Consider the following 20,641-nt stretch of genomic DNA (forward strand, 5'->3'; position numbering starts at 1 on the left):
TTAGCGTGGACTTCGCCTTTGCAGACTTTGGATGTTCAGCAGTGAATGTGCAAAGTGTCACACATGTCATACAGAACTACCCGGAATAAACTTGTTAACAATTTGTCTCATATTTTGCCTTTTGCGTTTCTTTTTTTGAAGAGTATATTTTCAGTGTAAGAAAATTATAACTTTCCATACGCTCACATAAGTAGCTATAATCCTACACTGAATAGGTAGAGGGGCCAGTACGTGTGGATGAGAGTATCATCCTACAAAAGCATCCAAAAGACACCCTGAAAGAGTAGATCTCTGCAGCAAAAAATCACACGTGGTAGACTACATCACTTCGCTACAAGGTTTTTTATCTATCCAGTGTGAAAAGATATGTCATAAAACTACACAATGCTAGAATTTCAATATATATGGATGAGAGTAAGAGGATGTAATTTCATGTGTAGAGTGGCTAGGGCGAGACGGACCAGCCATAACAAGTAAACTATGTCCAAATCAAACCGCTGGGAACCGACATCTACATGGGAGGTAGGATGAGGATCCTCTGATCGGTAAGTCAACTATAATCCGAAACCCATTCCTCCGAGCTAATATAGGAAAGAGGATCATATTATCTTTATTATTATTAAGTTCATTACAGGGAATCTCACACACCCCAATTTATTAACATCATACACGATAGCAATGTGCAAACTTAATTGAACAATTTGGGGACCTGACTTCTGGAATTATAAAGATGTTTTTGTAATGTAAATCATCTTACTCAAACCCAAGCTAACAGGAACCACCATCAGCGCAACAACATCTTTAATATAATACAGTAATCGAGGGGTAGCATGAGAGGACGAACACTATTAATCTGCAAATGCCTTCATCATAACCCACAACACAGCTGGAGGAACAAGAATATAGCCGAGGGAAGAAACAGAGACACCTATAGTACATAATGCTCACTTTAATTATAAATAGTATGGGACATCTCGTTATTCATACAAGTAGGACACCACTGTCCAACTCTCAAATGATTTTTTATCAATATTTGTAAATTTTATCGTTACCACATTTAGGAGAACGCTCCAGTGATTCACTACCTGAGTAATTTGGAAATGGAAAGTGGTAATGATTTCCATACTCCACTGGAAGAATAATGGGAGAGAAATTGTGATGGAGAGTTCAGAGAAATGACAACACCTGAGACAGTGCAACAAGTGCATGTAAACACTATTTTCAAAACGAGACAAAACCTGATTTATTCAAGTTGAGACATGGCAGGGATGAGCATCTATCCCCGTTTGTTTTATCTATGAAGTCCATGAATGAGTATAGTTTGATGAAGCAAATATATCGGAAGAAAAAAAACTTGTGGAACTCCCTATCTCAGCAATGAATTTAATGGCCATGGAAATCATAACTATTAAATCATTTTCACCTTACAATGCAGGTTTGACTATTTTTAAATATTCTGGTCAGACACCACTCACACAGGACGGGATTCAGACAGTGTACAAAAGTTGGAAGCCCTTGATATAAAAGATAATCTTCTGAGCGAGAATATAACTGAAGTCTGTAGAATAGCTACATGTAGAATGTGATAATCTAAAGATGAATATAAAGTGATCTGATGCAGAAAATGAGATATGAAATGTATGTGGAGTAGCTTATATGCTTGAATGAAGAAGTTCTTCTTAGGGAAGAGAGAGAGATGAAATGTTAAGGAAAACGTAAAGTGCCTGATCTGATCTGAAGACTCCTGGAACAAAGTGTGAGAAAAACCAAATGCTAAATAGTCAGGGTCGACGAAGAAAGGTCGCGAATAGGGGATGTCTGCTAAGGAATGAAGAATTAAATTAAGAAATAAACCTGACCTATAATCTCCATAGGCTAAAAAAACAAAATAAGACTTACGTGTAAGTAGAAAATTGAGCACGACGAATGCAGCTCAAATATAGAAGAGGTGAAGCAGTAAAGAACCATATTAACATATCTGAAAGAACATCATGTTGAGGTGCATAACTAATTTGGAAGGAATACAACAAGAGAGAAAGGATAGGAAAGGTAAATAAATACCTTATGGTATGGGGAAACAAAGGTGGGTGATATGATAGCTCGAGAGGCCGAAATTGAGGAGAGAGAAAATAAAAAAGCCAGTTGAGAAAATTCATAATATGAGGAACTATACGTCTAGAAGATGAAAATCCCTAACCGAAAGACCAATGGTGAAGGGAAAATGGAATGAACTAAAAAGAAGCTAACCTTCAATACAGACCAGATATCCTTGTCAAGGACTAGATAAAAACTAGACGAAAAGATAAAGGATAAAAAGGGCTGAAAGAAATCCCAGAAAAAGGCTGACATTAAAGGGATAGAGGAAGAGGTAATGAAGGGGCAAATTGAAGCTGGAGTAGCTACAGGAACCATCATCGTGCCAATAATAGAAAACACACACAGCAGCTTCAAGAATTTGGCAATAAATGACATGTACAATCGAGATCGTTCTTTGAAGAACTGTAATAGAAAGATAACTATGCAGATATTTGTTGGTCCAATCTTGACTGAAAAAACTACAGCCAGAGTAAGTAGATGAGGAACCGTAGGCAATTTAGTTTCAAGAGATGTAACAAATGTATCCTGGTGAGAAATATCCCACTGAAGGCATAGCCACCAGAAAACAAGAGAATTGAGAGAACGCTGTGTCAAAACAATTATGTTTGCACAAAAACCCAAACTACAACACGACTGAATGTACCCTAAACATGACATGCAATGATATGAATAGTGTGGGCAAAATAAAATATCCAAAATCGGACCATGAAGGGAATAAAAACAGGTGTCACCTTGGTGATTGAGATCAACTACTATCATAGGATTGTTGAAGTGAATTATCACTAGACAATTCCTGTCAAGATGAAGAAAATTATCTAAAGTACGATGTATAACCAGAAGCTCCATGATGTTAATATAACAAGATCTTTTGGCTAAAGATTATTAACCTGAAGTTTCCTGCTGGTCAATCTATGCCCCAGCCCTGAAGGGAAGTGGAATACCTACTAACTCGTAAGCCTTGTTCAGTAACCAATGGAGATCTTCTACAAAATATGAGTAAGGGAAATAGGATCCTTCTGTGGATCCTGTGTATGAGATTGCATTGGCCCTGCAGAGCTCACTGAAAAAACAGCTTAATGTAATGATGAAAGCACAGTCGTTGAGTATGTAAATATTAGACAAATGCCTTGGTCACCTAATAAAAGCCATGTGGTGTCAAAACAAGACTAAAGGACATGGTGCAAAATTTATATTAAATAAATATAAGGAAGTTAAAAGTAAGGAAATTTTACTGAAAATTTCTGATAGATATATTTTGTTGTTAATAAAATAATTTAAATAACTTGGCACAACGTTTACGTGGATGGATGGTTTATCGCATACAAAGGTTTGTTTAAAGTCTGAAAATTGGTAGTTAGAATGGAATTAATGGGTGGTGGTTGAGAATTATAATAGTTAGTTCAGATAACTAGTTGTGACTCTCCATACTAGTATAATTTGTCTACTGGACTACGAATTAATGCTTCACCGCCATGGGAGCTGGAACGGCAACTTCAGGAGGTAAACTTATCTTATTTACACCTAACTAAGTGGTAGTATCTTATATTTTGTCTTTACTTTGGAGAGCAGTCAAATCGTCTTTCCACAGTAAAGGGTGATATAAATGTGGGATGTTGTGGTGTTTAGAAACCACGTCTCGCTCTTATAATTTCTACCTCTTTGATTATTTCATTACTAGTATTTATTTTTATGAATTTCTTTATGTGAGACTAGCATATGGAGGTTAAGACTAATAGACGGTGTATGCCCACCGCATTGTGGGTCCTACTTCCACAGTAATCTTCAAAACCTAGGGTATGTTTTATATTCCACACTTTTGCTTGTATCCTGTGAATCCTTTTGATTTGTGCAGCGTTTTATTTTTGTTTGGGGCTTGCTTTTGCTTGTTAGAAAATATCATTAGTAAGATGTTTGGATTTGATGTTTTTAACACAGTCCTTCATAATGATTTTGTTTTACTTTACTGTTGAGTACCAACCTTCTAAGTATGTACATATTTTAGAGAAACTTAATACCAATAAAGGTAATGAAACAAAATCACAATACATATATATATATATAACAAATCATCCAAAACTTTAGTTACGTGATTGTTGACAACAAGAGGGAATAGCAACAAGAAAATACTTTAATATTTCAGAATCAAGTCTACCTGTTTTGAAAAACTGAATGCTTCTCAAGTGTCGTACTTTAGCTAATTATGCTTTTTTGTTAAGTCAATTTAAATACGTTTTCTATCTGGAATACTATTATGTTATCATTTTGTAAGGTAATTGGATTAATAAGATCTGAGCAACTAAAGCAGATACACAATACTTTTTACGAGAATATATAATTAAAATCATGAAAAGTTCAGATATTTACGAAAGCCTGTGTTAAAATTATGATTTGAGATCACATTTGAACAGATCTCATCAAGTGCATTCAAAAACCATACAGTTTTATATAATTTTTTTCTTATCTAATAAAAGATATAACAAATTAACAACATTTTCAAAGAAGGAACAATGTTTGTCCACCCTGTAAATATTAAACGTATTTCATTTTTAAAACACATTCATTGTATCGTGTTGTATGAAATTTCAATAACTAGAAGAGCATAGAGAAATAACTACAGTACCACACTATGTTTTCCATAGCTATTTATGATGCAAATCACTCAATCTATAGCCCATCAGGCCAGCTGGGACAGAAAAAACAAAGTAGTAATTGAAACACCACAAATATAAATTATTTTTTAAACTAATATTAACGCATTTTTGAAGCTGACAAAGCATAACCAGAATTAACTAAACATTTAATAAGACATTACTACAAGGTATATTATTATGTTTTAACACTCCATTCTTTATCTAAACCCTAAGAGATTTACAAGTGTTAGAAGAGCGTTTAATAACAATATTTCAATCACAATGGATCTTCATATCCATTACTGACAGCACATTTCCTTCAATTAAGGGCTCATCAGACCGTTTGTGACAGAATAGATGTACTAGCGGTTACACCACCATTTATATATGCTAATTGTTAGAAGAACAATTGCTATGGTGTGAACAGCTTTCCCAAAATGTCGATGTATGATTTTAATTAGTCATTATAATTTTTGTGTTACTTGTATTTCATTTAAGATGAGCAACCAAAAGGTTTTAGTCATAAGCAATATGATACATAATTAGAAATATTTTTTTTTAAAAAGGTTAGGAAGGTGTCATGGATAATTATGTGTAAAATGAATTTTTGGAACTTCAGTTTCCAAATGATAGCATATAAATTAATTTACCTGATATATTTATCAAAGTAATTCATTAACAGATTTGTTGCATCTTTATCTTTTGCTCCAAGGCATGACATAAAACCATGGATGTCATTGAAAGCTGAAGTATGATCTTCAATGTACGTGCAACATACTTCAAAAACCTCCCGCCATCTGTCCTTCACTTGGGCTCCTAAAAGTGTTTCAAAATCATATATTTTAACCTTAAACAACTTACAACTAATGATTCATTTTGCATTCTCTCAGTTCATTAATAATCAAAACTCACCTTCAAAAGATATTTTCTTAAGTTGGAAAACTATTATTTTATTTGGAATTAATTAGACTTTAGAAGCCTCTCATTGGTAACTTAAATATATATCAATTAAAATTTGAATATATATTTAATTTTTATATCTTACAAAAACCAAAAAAATATGTGATGTTTAACCCATTAAAATAGTAACGTAACTCGAGGCTTAATTTTAGAATGATTTTTGGAGGAACAATTAGTCCTAAGTGCTCTCAGATTTCATTCGTTCTTCCATCTTTTAATGATAATAAGCTTTTATTCTCTATACCACAAATAAGTTTGTAAACTTAACCACAAATTGAAACCAATTATGTACATCTTCTTTAGTTCATTGTAAAAAGAGTTACATAGTATGATGATTATTGCAGCTATAAGAGCTGTAATTTAGTCTGTATCGTACAATGTTTAAAACTGAAAGCTGAAGCAAACGTTTGATACTACTATTCTGCTAACACTTACAGAAAAGTATACATTTTTGTGTGGTACAGCTCTGATAAGACTGCTATCAATAATGTTTCAGTAGCTTTTTTGTTTGAACATATGATTCTACAATCCGTGATGACGAAAAAACCTACTTGTAGAGAAAATTATATATTTAAAAACGGCTGGTATGGGTAGAGAAGGCACTAATAGAGGAACAAACAACATTGAACCTGACGATAACCAAAAAGGTCGAAACGTTGTTTGCTCCTCTATTAGTGCCTTCTCTATCTATACCAGTCGTTTTTAAATATATAATATGGTTTTACAATTCCAAGATTCTACAATTCATAGATCTTTCCTTCAGCTGCATCATTATTTCATTGTATAATCCTCGAGCTATAGCTTACATACAATGTTCTAATGAAACGTATTTTGCATCACTAGTGTATAGCATTATTTCCAAATCACCAAAGGAAGATAAAACTCATTAACAGTACAGTTAAAAATTAAAAACTACTTGAAATATAGTTCAACGAAACCAAATTGCTCACTGTACATATTAAAGGGGAAGATGTTATTATGTACAAATACCCGTAGAAAACGACATATTTAAAATTTCTTTTACTTTAATCTCATTACCTTCGAGTTCCAAACGATATAAAAGAGCTGTAGCATCAGAAATGTTCAGGAACGATCTAGAATGTATTTTCTTTCCAACCTGTGTGTCAAAGATATCCACTGCTGTTTCTAGCTCACCCTGGTGTGTAGAAAACGAAAACAAATTAATATAGAAAACATAAATGCTGGCTAACAGTAATAAAGAATAACTGTTGGAACCATATAATTATTAATATAACAATTAGTGTAAATTACAGTCATTCAATATTATTTAAGTTACTATTATGGTAAAAATGAGTTATTGAGTTAACATTTGGACAATTTAAAAACTCTCTTCAGTAGTAGGAGATTATATTAAGATCTTGATTACCAAGTAATGTTAAATATTTGAATAAATAAGCTATGATTTTGAGTGAAATAGTGATACTGGACATAAAATGGAATATGAAGTTCAAAACCCTTACTACTTCCTTCTCCTTCAAGACCCTGTTGTGAGCTAACTAACTCAAATGATTCTCAGTTTACACCAAACTTTGCAGTTACACAAAGAGATTGTGCAAATAACTAGTCAGCCTCATTCCTACGAAGGTGAGGTCGTAACCTTTAAATATCACCTGGTTGACCATTGAAGTACACTGCTCATGACATCCTTTTATAACATGCAATACTGCAGCAGTAGCCTTCCAAACAAGGCAAGTATTAAACACTTTGAAATAATAAAGTAATAAAGTAACAAGAACAAACAATGAAAGCAATGTCCACCATAATATAATTTAATTGTCTAAACTGGTCCTGTGAAATCTAAATAAATCTAAACTATTCTGTAGGTCATGAATTAGACTAAAACTATCCTGTTTCTGTTACTAACTGAGCTAAGTTAATTTTCTATACTAATTTAAATTAATATCACCTATCATCACCTCAATTAGGTTAAGTAAATCTACTATTGTCTAAACTAATTATATTTCCAATCGTCTAAGCTATGTATAAAATGGTTACTTAGATTCAATATTTACAAAATTCTACGTTAGGTACATTTAAAATGGTCTAATTTAAGTTTATTGTACTCATTATGTTATAAACTAAGTAGGGCATGTTCACTGTTATTTGACTTGGTGTTAGTATTTTTATAATTTTTCATACTGTTTTCAATAATCCTGAATTTTGTGTCATATGATGATGATTTACCATTTAAAGCAGATCACAGAGGAAGAAAACAATTTATTTCTTACTGACCTATACTTTATGTAAAGTTAATATTTTAGTGGCATTGATAATTCATTACACCAACCGTCTATATTCAGCTTTATATAATATTGTTTTTTCACTGACCTGTTCAATATGGTACACTGCCCAGTGCCAGAAATTGTGACAAACCAACAAGCTGCTCAACTACGAAACCAGAACAAAAATGGTAAATATAAAAATAAATAACATTATTTTAAAATCAATAAGAAACAGAAGTTCAAGCTTAAATAAATATCATACAAGAAATAAATCAAAAAGCTTTTATTTCTTTGAAGTTAAGCACAAAGCTACACGATGGATTATCTGTACTTTGCTCACAATGGTTTTTCAAACCCTTTTCTAGCGTTTAAGTCCACAGCCATAAAGCTGTGTCACTGGGGAACAACAATAAGTTGAAATAATTTATAATAAATACAATAATATTTTGATAGTAGAATTGAAAAATAAGCACTAAACACTTTGTGTATTAACTAAAGTGTGAATTTTAAGAAACACTGCTGCAAGTTAAAAACGGGTTAAAATTTATATACAATTTATATCAACAAATAAAAAAATAATACATGTTGTACAGCAATTGTTATAAAAAGAAAATTCTTATTTAAGATATTCAGTAATGTAGTTAATGTAGAAGGCATGACCTTACATCATCAATGGCCTTTGGAATATTCCTGTAGTAAATAAATTTTTGTCGCATTTTTAATGCTTTTTTGTGTATGAAAAACAGACTTTAATAATGCGGCCAAAATTTGGTGTCAGCTTTTGCAGAAATTCAAACACAGCTGTAACAATAAACGTATATTTCTTGAAAATACTATATATATTGGTACCCAAGGTAAACATAAAAACGTTATGTATTTAAATAACCTCCCAGTTCTTCACTGTTGAACTCATAAAAGCAATTCCTTCATTTGTACGACCTTCCATTTCAAACACATGAGCAAGAGCATGAGTGGCCCAAGCATCTCTTGGATTAAGTTCCAATCCCTGAAATCAATACAGTATTTCCAGAAATGAGATTGATAACACATATAACAAAAATCATGTTTCAGTTAAATTTTCTTCAATTAATCAACATTAGTGATTTATACAACAAATGGAAAACATCAGCATTGCTGTAAAATTGGTTTGTTTATATGTTTAAAGTTAAGTACAAAATTATACAAATGTTTGTCTGTACTCTACAAAACCCTGATTTTAGCGTTTTACGTCCGTAGACATACTCCTGTCACTGGGAGCCAATAAAACAAATCCACAAAATTGTTGCATATACAGTTAAAATGTTTTTAAAATATTCAGTGGAGTAATTATTCCAAAATATCAAATACACTTTTCATATGTTTACATGCTTTATGTTTAAATTAAATTAAACTAAAATTATTGTATTATTGGAAAAAAACTAAATTTAATATAGAGTAAAATTTTAAAAACATATAAACATAAAAATAGTTGAAAACATTGTTCAAACTACGAAACTTGTTATTAAGCTTTTTATAAGTTTAAAAAAGTTTTTATTGTATAAAAATGTTTATAATGTGCAGTAGACAATGCCTTCAAAGTGGCAATTTTTTTGGTGAAGACCTTATAAATGAGGGCAAGACTATGATGTTAAAAAATACCACAACTTATATAGTGGTTCTCAAAGTAGAAGGTCTCAAAGAAGTACATTTGTTTTGTGCATTGATTTTTTAAAGAGACTTCTTGTATTTAGCTGAAATATTTCATACATAGAATCGTTTTGTTAGAGAATCTGTATACGTATACATACATTCATTATTAGAAATGTGATGAGAAAAATCATTTTGAGTATTTTATACACAGTAAAAACCATCAAACATTTATGTACCCCATAAAGTGGCCATAACAATATCTTGACAACAACACAAAAACCGTACTTCCATTGTAATGTGTTCTATATGGTAAAACAAAAATGCTAAGTCCACTCCACATAATAATAATGAATGAATTTATATTACATCTTCAATAATATTTGCTACACGCTATCCTCAAAATAAGCTTTAAACCTAATACATTAATAGCATCCTAACAGAAACTTTATCATTTAATAACAAACTTGAGTAATTTCCTGATTAATTTTACTTAAACAATCTTTAATCATCTGTCATTCTCTAATTACTCTAATTATGATATAATTTATAAAGAACGTATCCTTGTTTCTAGAAACTACCCCAAATTTCTAAATTTTTTGACATCATTATAAACTTTCTAGAAGTACTTTTTTATAAACTTGCATGGTCTCAACGTTATGTGCACTTTCTAGTTATCATCTAAATTAAAACATTGAAAATAAAGCTCATAATACTACCTTCCTGGAAAAATTTTCTGCTTTATGGTAAAAATTGGTTTCTTCCAATGCAAATGCGTACTGTCCAAACAAGTAGCTGCAGAAAAGACAAGAATAAATATTTAATAATACAGCCAAAGTTCACCTGAAAGAAACAAACATAATAAAATTATGTTTGTCAGAACTAGTTGCTTTACTACATTATGTCTTTATATTGCTGTATTGAAAAATCTATTGTTTTCCATAAAAGATTTACAATCAGTGAAGACACCTTTATATAAATCAGCTTCTAATGAAATCATAGCACATAAGAAAGTAATTCTGAACTGCATATCTATAATCATCCCAGAAGTTGCTCAATAATGAACAATACAGTAATTGCAGTTTTGATTCCGTCAAGTGATGCAAAATTAAAACAAAAAACTAATAGAGCTCTTTCAGGTAAAGGGTTAATAGTAATTTATTTAGATTATTTTATTTGTTCTATAAGATTATTTTTATATCTAAATACTAAGGGTCACTGTCTTCTCCCAAGTGGCTGCTTAAAGTGAAAGGCATTAGGAGTTGAGGTGTTGTGAGTTTAAATTCTTAATTCCTAAAATTTAACTTATTCTTCTTAGTTGCTGAATATATTCACACTTTCATTCGTATCTTATCTGATAAGTGGAATATTTTCAATCTTTTTTGTAAGACATGACCACAGACATTTGTTGCTATGCATTGATGATGAAAACAAGGACTGGTAGTGAAAAAATAATTTTGATATGCTTGTTTCATTGTGTATTAATTTCATTATTGTTATATAGTTTACAGTTAATGTATCTGACAGCATTAAAACTATTGTGTATGTGTGTCAAAAATAACCTATAACTAGGTTTTAAAGAAAACATTTCTTCATCATATTTACTTGACAAAATTAATGCAAACAACTTGTCTCTTTTAAGTACTTTAACTGAAATTCCTACTCCTGTTAAATTAGATTAGAATCGGCATTTTATATGCTAACAATAAGTCACAATGTTTTAATTATAAATATAAGTATTCAGTAACCAACCTATAGAGAGGAGTAGTTGGTTTCCAAAGAGGAAAAATTCTAGCAATCACGTCTCTCATTTGTGGTAGACGGCCTTGAGAGAAGTTGCTGTCATAAGCCATTCGTATGGCAAACATATCAGATGGATGATCAACAAGAATATCATCCCACATACTAGTGGCTTCACGTAGGTAACTGTTAAAAGTAATATAAGGTATAAAGATTAACTTAAGAAAATGGTAAGCAACACTGGAGGTTTTTAATATAAGATCTTGCTTTAAATAGCAATTAATTATGTAAATAAGGCTCCAACACATAGTCAGCTCTTTCGGGTGTTGAGAGTGGTATGCATCACCTATATCCTAATCTGGGCTTAAAGTCCACACTTGAAGAAAACTATTTAGTTACTACACCCTTGTGCAAATTAATTGAAACAAGATGGAAAATTACGATTTTTTTCAAATTTTTGCGTTTTATTTCTGAGAATCCAAAAATTACTCACAAATTAATACATAACATGACCGCCTTTATTTTTTAGAAGATCATTAATCCGCTTAGGCATCGAGTTCACGAGTTGCCTGCAATATTTACTAATTTTCGAATCGCGGTACCACACCTCAATTATGGCCTCAATTAGCTTATCTTAGGTAGTACAGTCTTTACCCCAAAGTCTTTCTTTACAAATCGCCCAAAGATTTTCAATAGGATGTAAGTCCGGAAAGTTTCCAGGCCAGTTCAGCACCTTTATTCACGTTGTAGTCATAAAATACTTCACAAGTTTCGATGTGTGGCATGGAGCCAGATCTTGCTGAAAAATGCCAGATCCATCTGGAAATCTCTTTTTCAATTCTGGAACAACTCTTCTCTGCAAAACTTCGATGTACTGTGGTCGTCGCATCATACCTTCTATGATATGTAAGCCTCCGACGCCATAGTAGCTGAAAAAGCTCCAAAACATCTTCTTCAAGGAATGTTTTACGAACTGATTGATGTGAGATTCTCGAAGTTTCTCACCTGGAGATCTACGAACATGCAGACTTCGTTGACCCTGTACGAAGAAATGAGTCTCGTCACTAAATAACACCTTCCGCTATTGTTCTTGCATCCAGTTTTTGTATTTCAAACCCCACTGATACCGTTTTTCCTTCATTGAGTTGGTTAAAAAGTTGTTTTTTGATTGGTCTCCTTGCCCTTCTAACGCAATTTCGAATGACGTAATATTCCTCAAAATTTCGTCATATATCCCAAAAATAGATCGACCGTACTGCAAAACACAGCTAATGACGCCGTCTGTGTGAGAAAATGACTATTATAGGAAATCAGCGGGTCCAGCGAGCCTACACCGGCCGCCATGTTGAAAATATTGTAAAATGACCATTTGTTTCAATTAATTTGCACAAAGGTGTAAAATCATTCATAATAAAAATTGATTTTAACTATTCCATATAATAAGCTTAAACTTGTAGTGGACTGTTATTTTCCTCAAATCATTTTTACTAATAAGGATACATTCTAAAAACACTAATTCACTTACTAAAACTATCCACATGAGTCACCCAGAACTACAAGGGGTTCACTTATAAAACAATCTTTACTAATCAGTATACATTTGAACTTTCCTTTTATATGATCAGTTTTACTAGTCAACACAAACTTTAAACAAAATGTTCACGTCCTGAAATCGATTTCTGTCATAAAATTATTAGCAATTCAACAGCCATTCCTATGTTTAACTGGAATGTATTTTTATATAAAAAACACCTAGTGAAGGAATTTTATATGACTCTTTGTACAAAAATGACGTATAAATTTATAAACGAAAAATGACCATTTGTATTTTAGAATCAACACATATATGCAAAATATTTTTTCTATCTAAAAACAAGTATAAAAACATAACGATTTGAAAGTAATGATAAACTCTACCTATTTCAAGACAGTTATCTTGCGTATGGTAGCGTGATCTGTGTACTGAGAGCATGAAATACTTAGATGTAAAGGTGTTGAGCCACTTTATTTAGTATTTCTCACATGTTAATACTGTTGTAACAGCTTCTATCATTGAGCAGGTTCTTATAGAATATAGATTATTTGGTAAAAGTTATGTGAGGTCTAGTCAACGTAGCAATAAGGAATTATTTCCTTAATAAATTAATAACACTTATTACCGTTTATCCTTATATTTCGGTCTAATTTTAAATACAGTGCTTCTAATGCCATTTTACTCGGTTATACAATTTACTTGTACACAAATAAATGTACCAATCTTCATTGCTTAACTCTTACTGTATCACAATTTCTGTAACTCCAACTGTCTAACAGGCACTGAACTAAATCAATAAATACCTCACTGCTTCACTTATTCTAATATATATATTTCATACTGCTTTTTTCTTTACTACATGAAATGCCAAAATATAAATTTAAAAATATTTTAGCAATTAAACATATAAATTAATATGTCACCAATATAGATTAAATCATTCCTTCCTTCCTGGATTGTTAATTCTGTGAACAATCCTCATACACAAATATAATAGGATAATAAACTGTCCACTCATGAAGTATTTTTGGTGATTTTCTTCTCTAAAGATTATAGTATACGTGTGAGATGTTAAAATTTGTTCCTTATTTCATATGCTGTCCAGTCGTCGTTCGTGAAGTTATCGCTATATAGTTGGTCGAATGACTTTATTGTTTACTCTGTACTTGACAAGCATCTGGAAGTCATCTCTATTTGAGTTTGTCTCTTCCGTATATTGACTTTCTGCTGGTTATTCTCTGAAGTCATCCAAATAGCTGTCCTGTTATCATCATAATTAGAAAACAATAAATGTGCGTGGTCTCTAACTTTAACTGTCTTTCATTATGGTTTTTGTAAACTAGTGGTAATCAACATTTATATCTAACTGAGAATCAGTTATTTTCGATCTCAACATTAATGAACAGCACTTTTAAATGATAACATTTTAAAGTACTATAAAAATATATTATAAAACAAAAAGGTTTATTGGTTTTATTTTAAACATATATTTTTACTAACCATTTTACATACACAAATAGGGCTTATTCAAATTTCATCCCTGATCTGAGCAAAGTTGCATAAGTACCCCAAATCTTAAGAAAACTTGATTGACAAACTTCATCTTTATAATTTCCGCTTTTTGATTAGAAATAGCATGTGCTTTTGAACATTTCGTAAAATAGTCCATCAAAACATTGATGAACTTACTCCATATTATGCTCTGTTGGAGAAAACTAATCACGATACCAGCAACTCCCTCATATCACAATATAGCTAACTTTCAGTGGTGTTTCTTTTGTGAACTTTTTGTGCCAAGGTTGATATCACAATATAGCTAACTTTCAGTGGTGTTTCTTTTGTGAACTTTTTGTGCCAAGATTGATACCATTTCGTTACAGATCTTCTGAAATTAACTCAATAGAAACTCAAAATTAACTCAAATCTTTCAATAATATATATATATATAATATTATATATAATATATAGTAACATTATATATTAACGCCTTATAAATAGTTTGCATTCTAAAATGCTTATTTGAAGAAGCGATGAAGTATTTTGTGAACAGTGAACAACCTTAGAAAACAATTGTTCATCAGCAGCCGAATGAATGAGTTGAAAGATAAGTCTTTAATGTCTTGCTATTTATGTATATTCTTAATTCATTCTTATGAAAATAAACAAAATAAAAAACTAGAAATGTGTTAGATTAGATAAGACAAGTTTCAAAATTAAATAAAATTTCACGTGATACATGAGACAAATGTATATACCATGTTATGAGTATTTGTTTATAAAAAGCTGCTTACACTGTTATAAATGGTTTAAGCATGGTATGAGATGTTTAATCTTATTGCCCTTCGCTCCACTTTTAATTCCTTTCTACGTATGGCACAGCGTTACATTCAAAATTTAATTAATCCACTTTACTACGAATATATTTCACTGAAATTAGCATTATAATACACGCTTTCATCTGAATTCTTATGTTATTTACGTTTTAATAACTCGTGTCACGTGATATATAAACTTGAAAAATATCATCTTTAGCAGCATTTCGGGTGATTAAAGTGCTTGTTTCGAAATCTGAGGGTCGTGGGTTCAAATCACCATCCTACCATACATGCTCGTCCTTTCAGTCGTGGGGGCGTTATAATGTTACATTTAATCTCACTATTCGTTAGCAAAAATGTATTCCCAAGAGTTGACGTTGGGTAGTAATGACTATCTGCCTTTTCTTTATTTTTCATTGCTAAATTAGGGACAGTTGACGCAGATAACCTTTGTGTAGCTTTGCGTGAAATTCAAATCAAACCAAGCCTTAGTCACGTAAAATACATGAGGACTGTGGTTCGTACCCAGAGCATGAGTAGAACATTTAACCTCTTCCATGGCTGTATCCTTATATGTAACGTGTTAGTATACTATGACTTACTGTGTAAAATTACAGGTTTACCTGTTAGAAGTAAGCGACATGTTCTTATAGTTATAATATTAACTATTTTGTTACGAATAAGTCAAAGTGCGTATGTCATAACCTTCTATAATTACATTCAAAATGTATTATCACTGTATATCAAAAAGTTAGCATTAAAACATAATTTACAAATCAGATTTTAATAACATAAAAATTTTAATTCCGTATTTCTAAAAATATATATACATATGAATATAAACATTAAACTACACCTTCTGTATATCACATGACACTTCTTTAGTCCAGACTATTAACTTCCAACATTTTCTGCTACTCTTTAAGACACTGTAGCTTTCCGATGAATTTTGCTCTTACATTATACATGTCCTGGATCTAAACTATCAATTTATAGTGATAATATACTGCTGAAACAGCTTTTGTTTTATGGATATATTAATAATACGTTCCCCGTTGGTAGGGCGGTAAGTTTACGGATTTACAACACTAAAATGAGAGGTTCGATTCCCCTCGGTGGGCTTAGCATGATGTGGCTTTATTACAAGAAAAGTCGGTAATACAATGGCATGACTTCCACTACGTACACTGTTTTAAATACGTTTTATAAATTCTTTCTGACGTTTGCAATTGTAATATTTGTAACCAATAAACAGGGAAGATTTCACTGAACTAATAGTTATATATAAGGTCTAAATGTACGGCAGAGTGGAAAAATATTTTGGACATTTAAGCTTCATTCTCTTCGAATCTCGCTGTTGGGGTTCTGTTCAGGTGTGGGAATGATTTTAAACCATTTTTTGTTACAAGAAAACTAGATAAGCTAAATACAGTTTAGGACATCCTATGTTATATGTGCGCGGAAATATTTCGTATTGAAAAATCAATAAAACTTTTTTGAGTCCATATTATCATGAATAATTGTATTTTGCTGGTATAATCTGCATCATTTTTAAAAACGAAATTGAGTAATTTAGATTTATTTCATAGTTTTGTGCTGGTTACAATGTCCGTAGAAATGACTGGGCCTACATACAGAGAGTTAATAAAACACATTTAAAATACTTTGTGTTTAAAATAATTATAACAAAAATATTGAAACCAAATGTATTTATTTAATATTACTTGTGTTTTCATGTCTTAGTAAATCTAAAATCGATGAAAAATGCGTTGCATATTAAGAGCAATTTGCATCTAAGTGGGTGGAATTCGAATCTCTGTATCCGTTACTGCAGTATATACGTTACTGCTGTTACAGCGACAGCTAAATTGTACTTACGTGTTACTTTGATATTCTAATTATCTGTATATTGTATGCATTTTAAAACTTGTACATGAACAGATAATGATTTTTACAATCGCCTAAATTGTGAAAACGTATTCTCGCCATCTTGTTTAAGCAACATGTATTTGGGGTGAGTCTGCCGAAATACCTGCATAAGTGCCGTAGGTATCAGTTTACATGTAAGCACAAATGACAATGGACTAATAATTTGAAATACCTGCATAAGTGCCGTAGGTATCAGTTTACATGTAAGCACAAATGACAATGGACTAATAATTTGAAAGGAAAATTAAACGTAATGCATAAGTGTAAAGATAAAAAGTGAAGTTTTGCACATAAAAAAAATACGACTATTCTAATGAATTTCTTCGAAAAGTTGAAAGGTATATCCATATTTCTACTTGTTAATTTTAAGTATTTCATGGTACTGTATGTTGTTGATAACAGATAATGTATATAATAGATCTAAGATAGAATAAGTGATGTGGAGGAGAAAATGGTAAATAAGGTATGAACGTTTACCCTAAAAAAGCTTCTAAAATTTATTTACGAGGTTATACCAATAAAATGTGAACTGTAACATGAAAAATAGTACTTTTATATTTCATATAAGAAGTAGTTTATGGGTGAACAATTCAGAGTAAGAAGGTAAATAACTAAATTAAATAATTATTTAAAAAAATAAAGCTAAATGTCTTATATATCTGAAACTATGTACTTTCAGAAATGTTCTTATTAAATAAAATTATGAAGAAATAATCCTAAATTAAACAAGAGATGAATAAAATAGACTTTTATTGGAGAAACTCGTGATATTCATTGAGTGTTCAATAGGCCATACTAAAAAAAAGTGAAACATCGTATGACAAAAAATATTGTTGTTGTTGTTTTTTTATCATGAACATTATTTTTCACCTACATTTGTCCGGGAAAGGCTTCAAAATTTCTCTGGTAAATCTTTAATAGAAATATTTTATTACCAATTCAGTCTTTACATATTTAACAAAATTTTAAATGCTCACTAACCGCTTTCAATATTTCGAGAATGTAATGTTATGTATTACAATTTAAAATAGCCGTAATTTTAAATTTTAAATTAATTGAATGTTGATATTTATCAAATTTATGATACTTGCCAACAATATTGTTTGTTTGTTTTGATTTTCACGTAAAGCTACACAAGAGCTGCTTGTACTAGTCGTCCCTAATTTAGCAGTGTAAGACCAGAGAGAAGGTAACTAGTCATCACCACCCACCATCAACTCTTGATCTACTCTTTTACGAACGAATAGTCGGATTGACTGTCACATTATAAAGCCCCCACGGCTGAAATGGCGATCATGTTTGATGTGACGGGGATTCGAATCTGAGACCATCAAATTTCGAGTCGATCGCACTAATCACCTAGCCATGCCGGGCCTGAAATGATTGATACATGCGCCCCCCAGTGGCTCAGCGGTATGTCTGCGGACTTACACGCTAAAATCCGGGTTTCGATACCCGTGGTGGGCAGAGCACAGATAGCCCATTGTGTAGCTTTGTGCTTAATTCAAAACAACAAAACAACAACAAATTGATACATGTAATTTTCTTTCTTAACACAAATATATTTTAATATGCAAATAGCAATACAGTTTATAATAGTTATTCACGAATAATGATTCATATACAAAAGTTTTACAACCATACAGACAATACCGAGTCTTATATCTGGTCTGTAACTTAATATTTTATCGACTGTTCGCGATAAGTAAATTAATTCTGTGTTGATACATAGGTACACTTCACTCATGAGTTTTTTCTGCCAAACTTACGTATACGATGTCTTCGTAGAAGTTAAAAGATTTATAATGCTCGAAATATATAAATGTTTCTGGTCATATAACTGTAATTTTCCAATTAATAAGCGTCTATCGCAGTTATACTACAGGCTTATACTCTTCTGACCATAACAAATCAATAGTATAAAATGTCCCTCCGCGTGTTGCAATGGTTACCTTTTATATTCATTGAGCGAGGTTCTCGAAATTTCAGTTGGCAACAGTACTGATATTTACATAACCATATCGTACATTGTTAATACTTACACTCGAGATTTTTTTACAAATTTGGAGAATAGGCGGGACTTTTGCAGTACACATTTTAAAATACATATTTAACTGAGACAAACATCAATATTAAAATAAGTAATAAACAGGTGTAAATCCATTACACCTTCCTAATTAGAGAATTAAAAATAATTAAAAAATTGCCCTTTACAGTAGTTAACTACGATATTATATACAAATCTTATCATATACCTTGCAAACAATACATTAAATATAATACATTGCCAAAGAATTTTACAACTTCATTAATCATGACAGTATACAATACAATCAACACAAATAACCTTTTGATTATAAAACTGCATAGCGCGTGAAAGCGCTTAATCACAGATGTTATCTTTTTGGCTTAAAACGACTAATAATCACACGATTGAGGAGTTCTTTGAAGCTGGAATACGCTTTAAAGGAAAAACAGAAATTTTCTGGTCAGGTATTTCAACTAATTGACAGCTATAACAAGTTTTACAAAATTGAGAAACATCTTGCCTAATTTTTAGTCGAAAGAAATGTCTCATAATTTTGTCACATGTCTTGTTAACGTCCAGATGACCTCTCATGGGGAGTTTATAGGTATTACTATTTCAGAACAGTATCCCTTTGGAACAACGATTTGATAAACTACAGAGCAGTCTTCTGTAACTGGTACATTTGGTGGTCACCATTTTCTCATGAGAACCTTTCTTAAAAAAGTAACCATGTGAAGCTTTCTCCAATTCCTCTTTTGAAGTGCATATTTAAATGGTGAAGAGGTATGTAGATCATTTTCTTGCTTAGTGATAATTTTCCTTATAATAAATGGAACTTCACCAGCTCAACCACAACCTACACGTCCATCATAGTCACTTACCAATTAATTGTCAGTAGGAGTAGGACAATTATTCACCATATCCCTGTCGGATGCAAAAAATGTCTGAGACCAATCTATAATATCGAGCTTTGAATGCGTGTCAATCATTTGTTCTTAGCGGGACTTCTTAGGCTGTGCTTAATTCATAGCACACGAGGGAAACATCCAAATTATTTTCAACAATAACATCATCCAATCATTTCCCAACAATAATGATACATCGTTAATTGGCAGAATAGGTTTTACTCCAACCACAACTGGTCCCAAATTAGGTATGATGCTAATCAGTGTTTTGAAAAAAACCATTAACAAAGCCATCCACAATACCCTAAGCAAAAATAGACTCACTAGTAACAGAACTTGAACCTGTTGACAATATACTTTCTAAAAATAATGATTTAGTCGTCCCAGTATCAAGTCGATTATATTTTGGTATGGGAATAGCAGTGTCATTTGTCAAAGACGCAGAACAAACAGACACAAAGGGTCTAAATTCCTCCCTAAATATTTCTGTCTTTATATCAGTGGACAGATCAACAACACTGAGTGATCTGGTAAAACTACGTCCATATTCAGTCACGAACACATTGTGTGTTGCCTACTTTTCTTTTTACTTTTAAAACACCAACAGTCGATCATAATATAACAGGGTTTTAA

At 31.7% G+C, this 20,641-nt stretch overlaps 1 protein-coding gene across 2 annotated transcripts in view; it reads right to left on the bottom strand.

Annotated features, from left to right (window-relative positions):
* Nucleotides 1-20,641, bottom strand: part of LOC143256988 (tetratricopeptide repeat protein 38-like) — a 46,490-nt gene that overhangs the window by 6,577 nt on the left and 19,272 nt on the right. The window contains exons 6-11 of one of the 2 annotated variants that reach the window (XM_076515010.1): nucleotides 11,309-11,482; nucleotides 10,276-10,351; nucleotides 8,817-8,936; nucleotides 8,037-8,096; nucleotides 6,726-6,843; nucleotides 5,378-5,543 (exon numbers count right to left, since the gene is read on the bottom strand). In XM_076515010.1, the coding sequence (XP_076371125.1) occupies nucleotides 5,378-5,543; nucleotides 6,726-6,843; nucleotides 8,037-8,096; nucleotides 8,817-8,936; nucleotides 10,276-10,351; nucleotides 11,309-11,482 (714 nt within the window). The remainder of the gene's footprint in view (nucleotides 1-5,377; nucleotides 5,544-6,725; nucleotides 6,844-8,036; nucleotides 8,097-8,816; nucleotides 8,937-10,275; nucleotides 10,352-11,308; nucleotides 11,483-20,641) is intronic. The other variant, XM_076515011.1, reaches the window with a different exon arrangement.

This window comes from Tachypleus tridentatus, chromosome 7 (genome assembly GCF_004210375.1).
Source record: "Tachypleus tridentatus isolate NWPU-2018 chromosome 7, ASM421037v1, whole genome shotgun sequence".
NCBI lineage: Eukaryota > Metazoa > Arthropoda > Merostomata > Xiphosura > Limulidae > Tachypleus > Tachypleus tridentatus.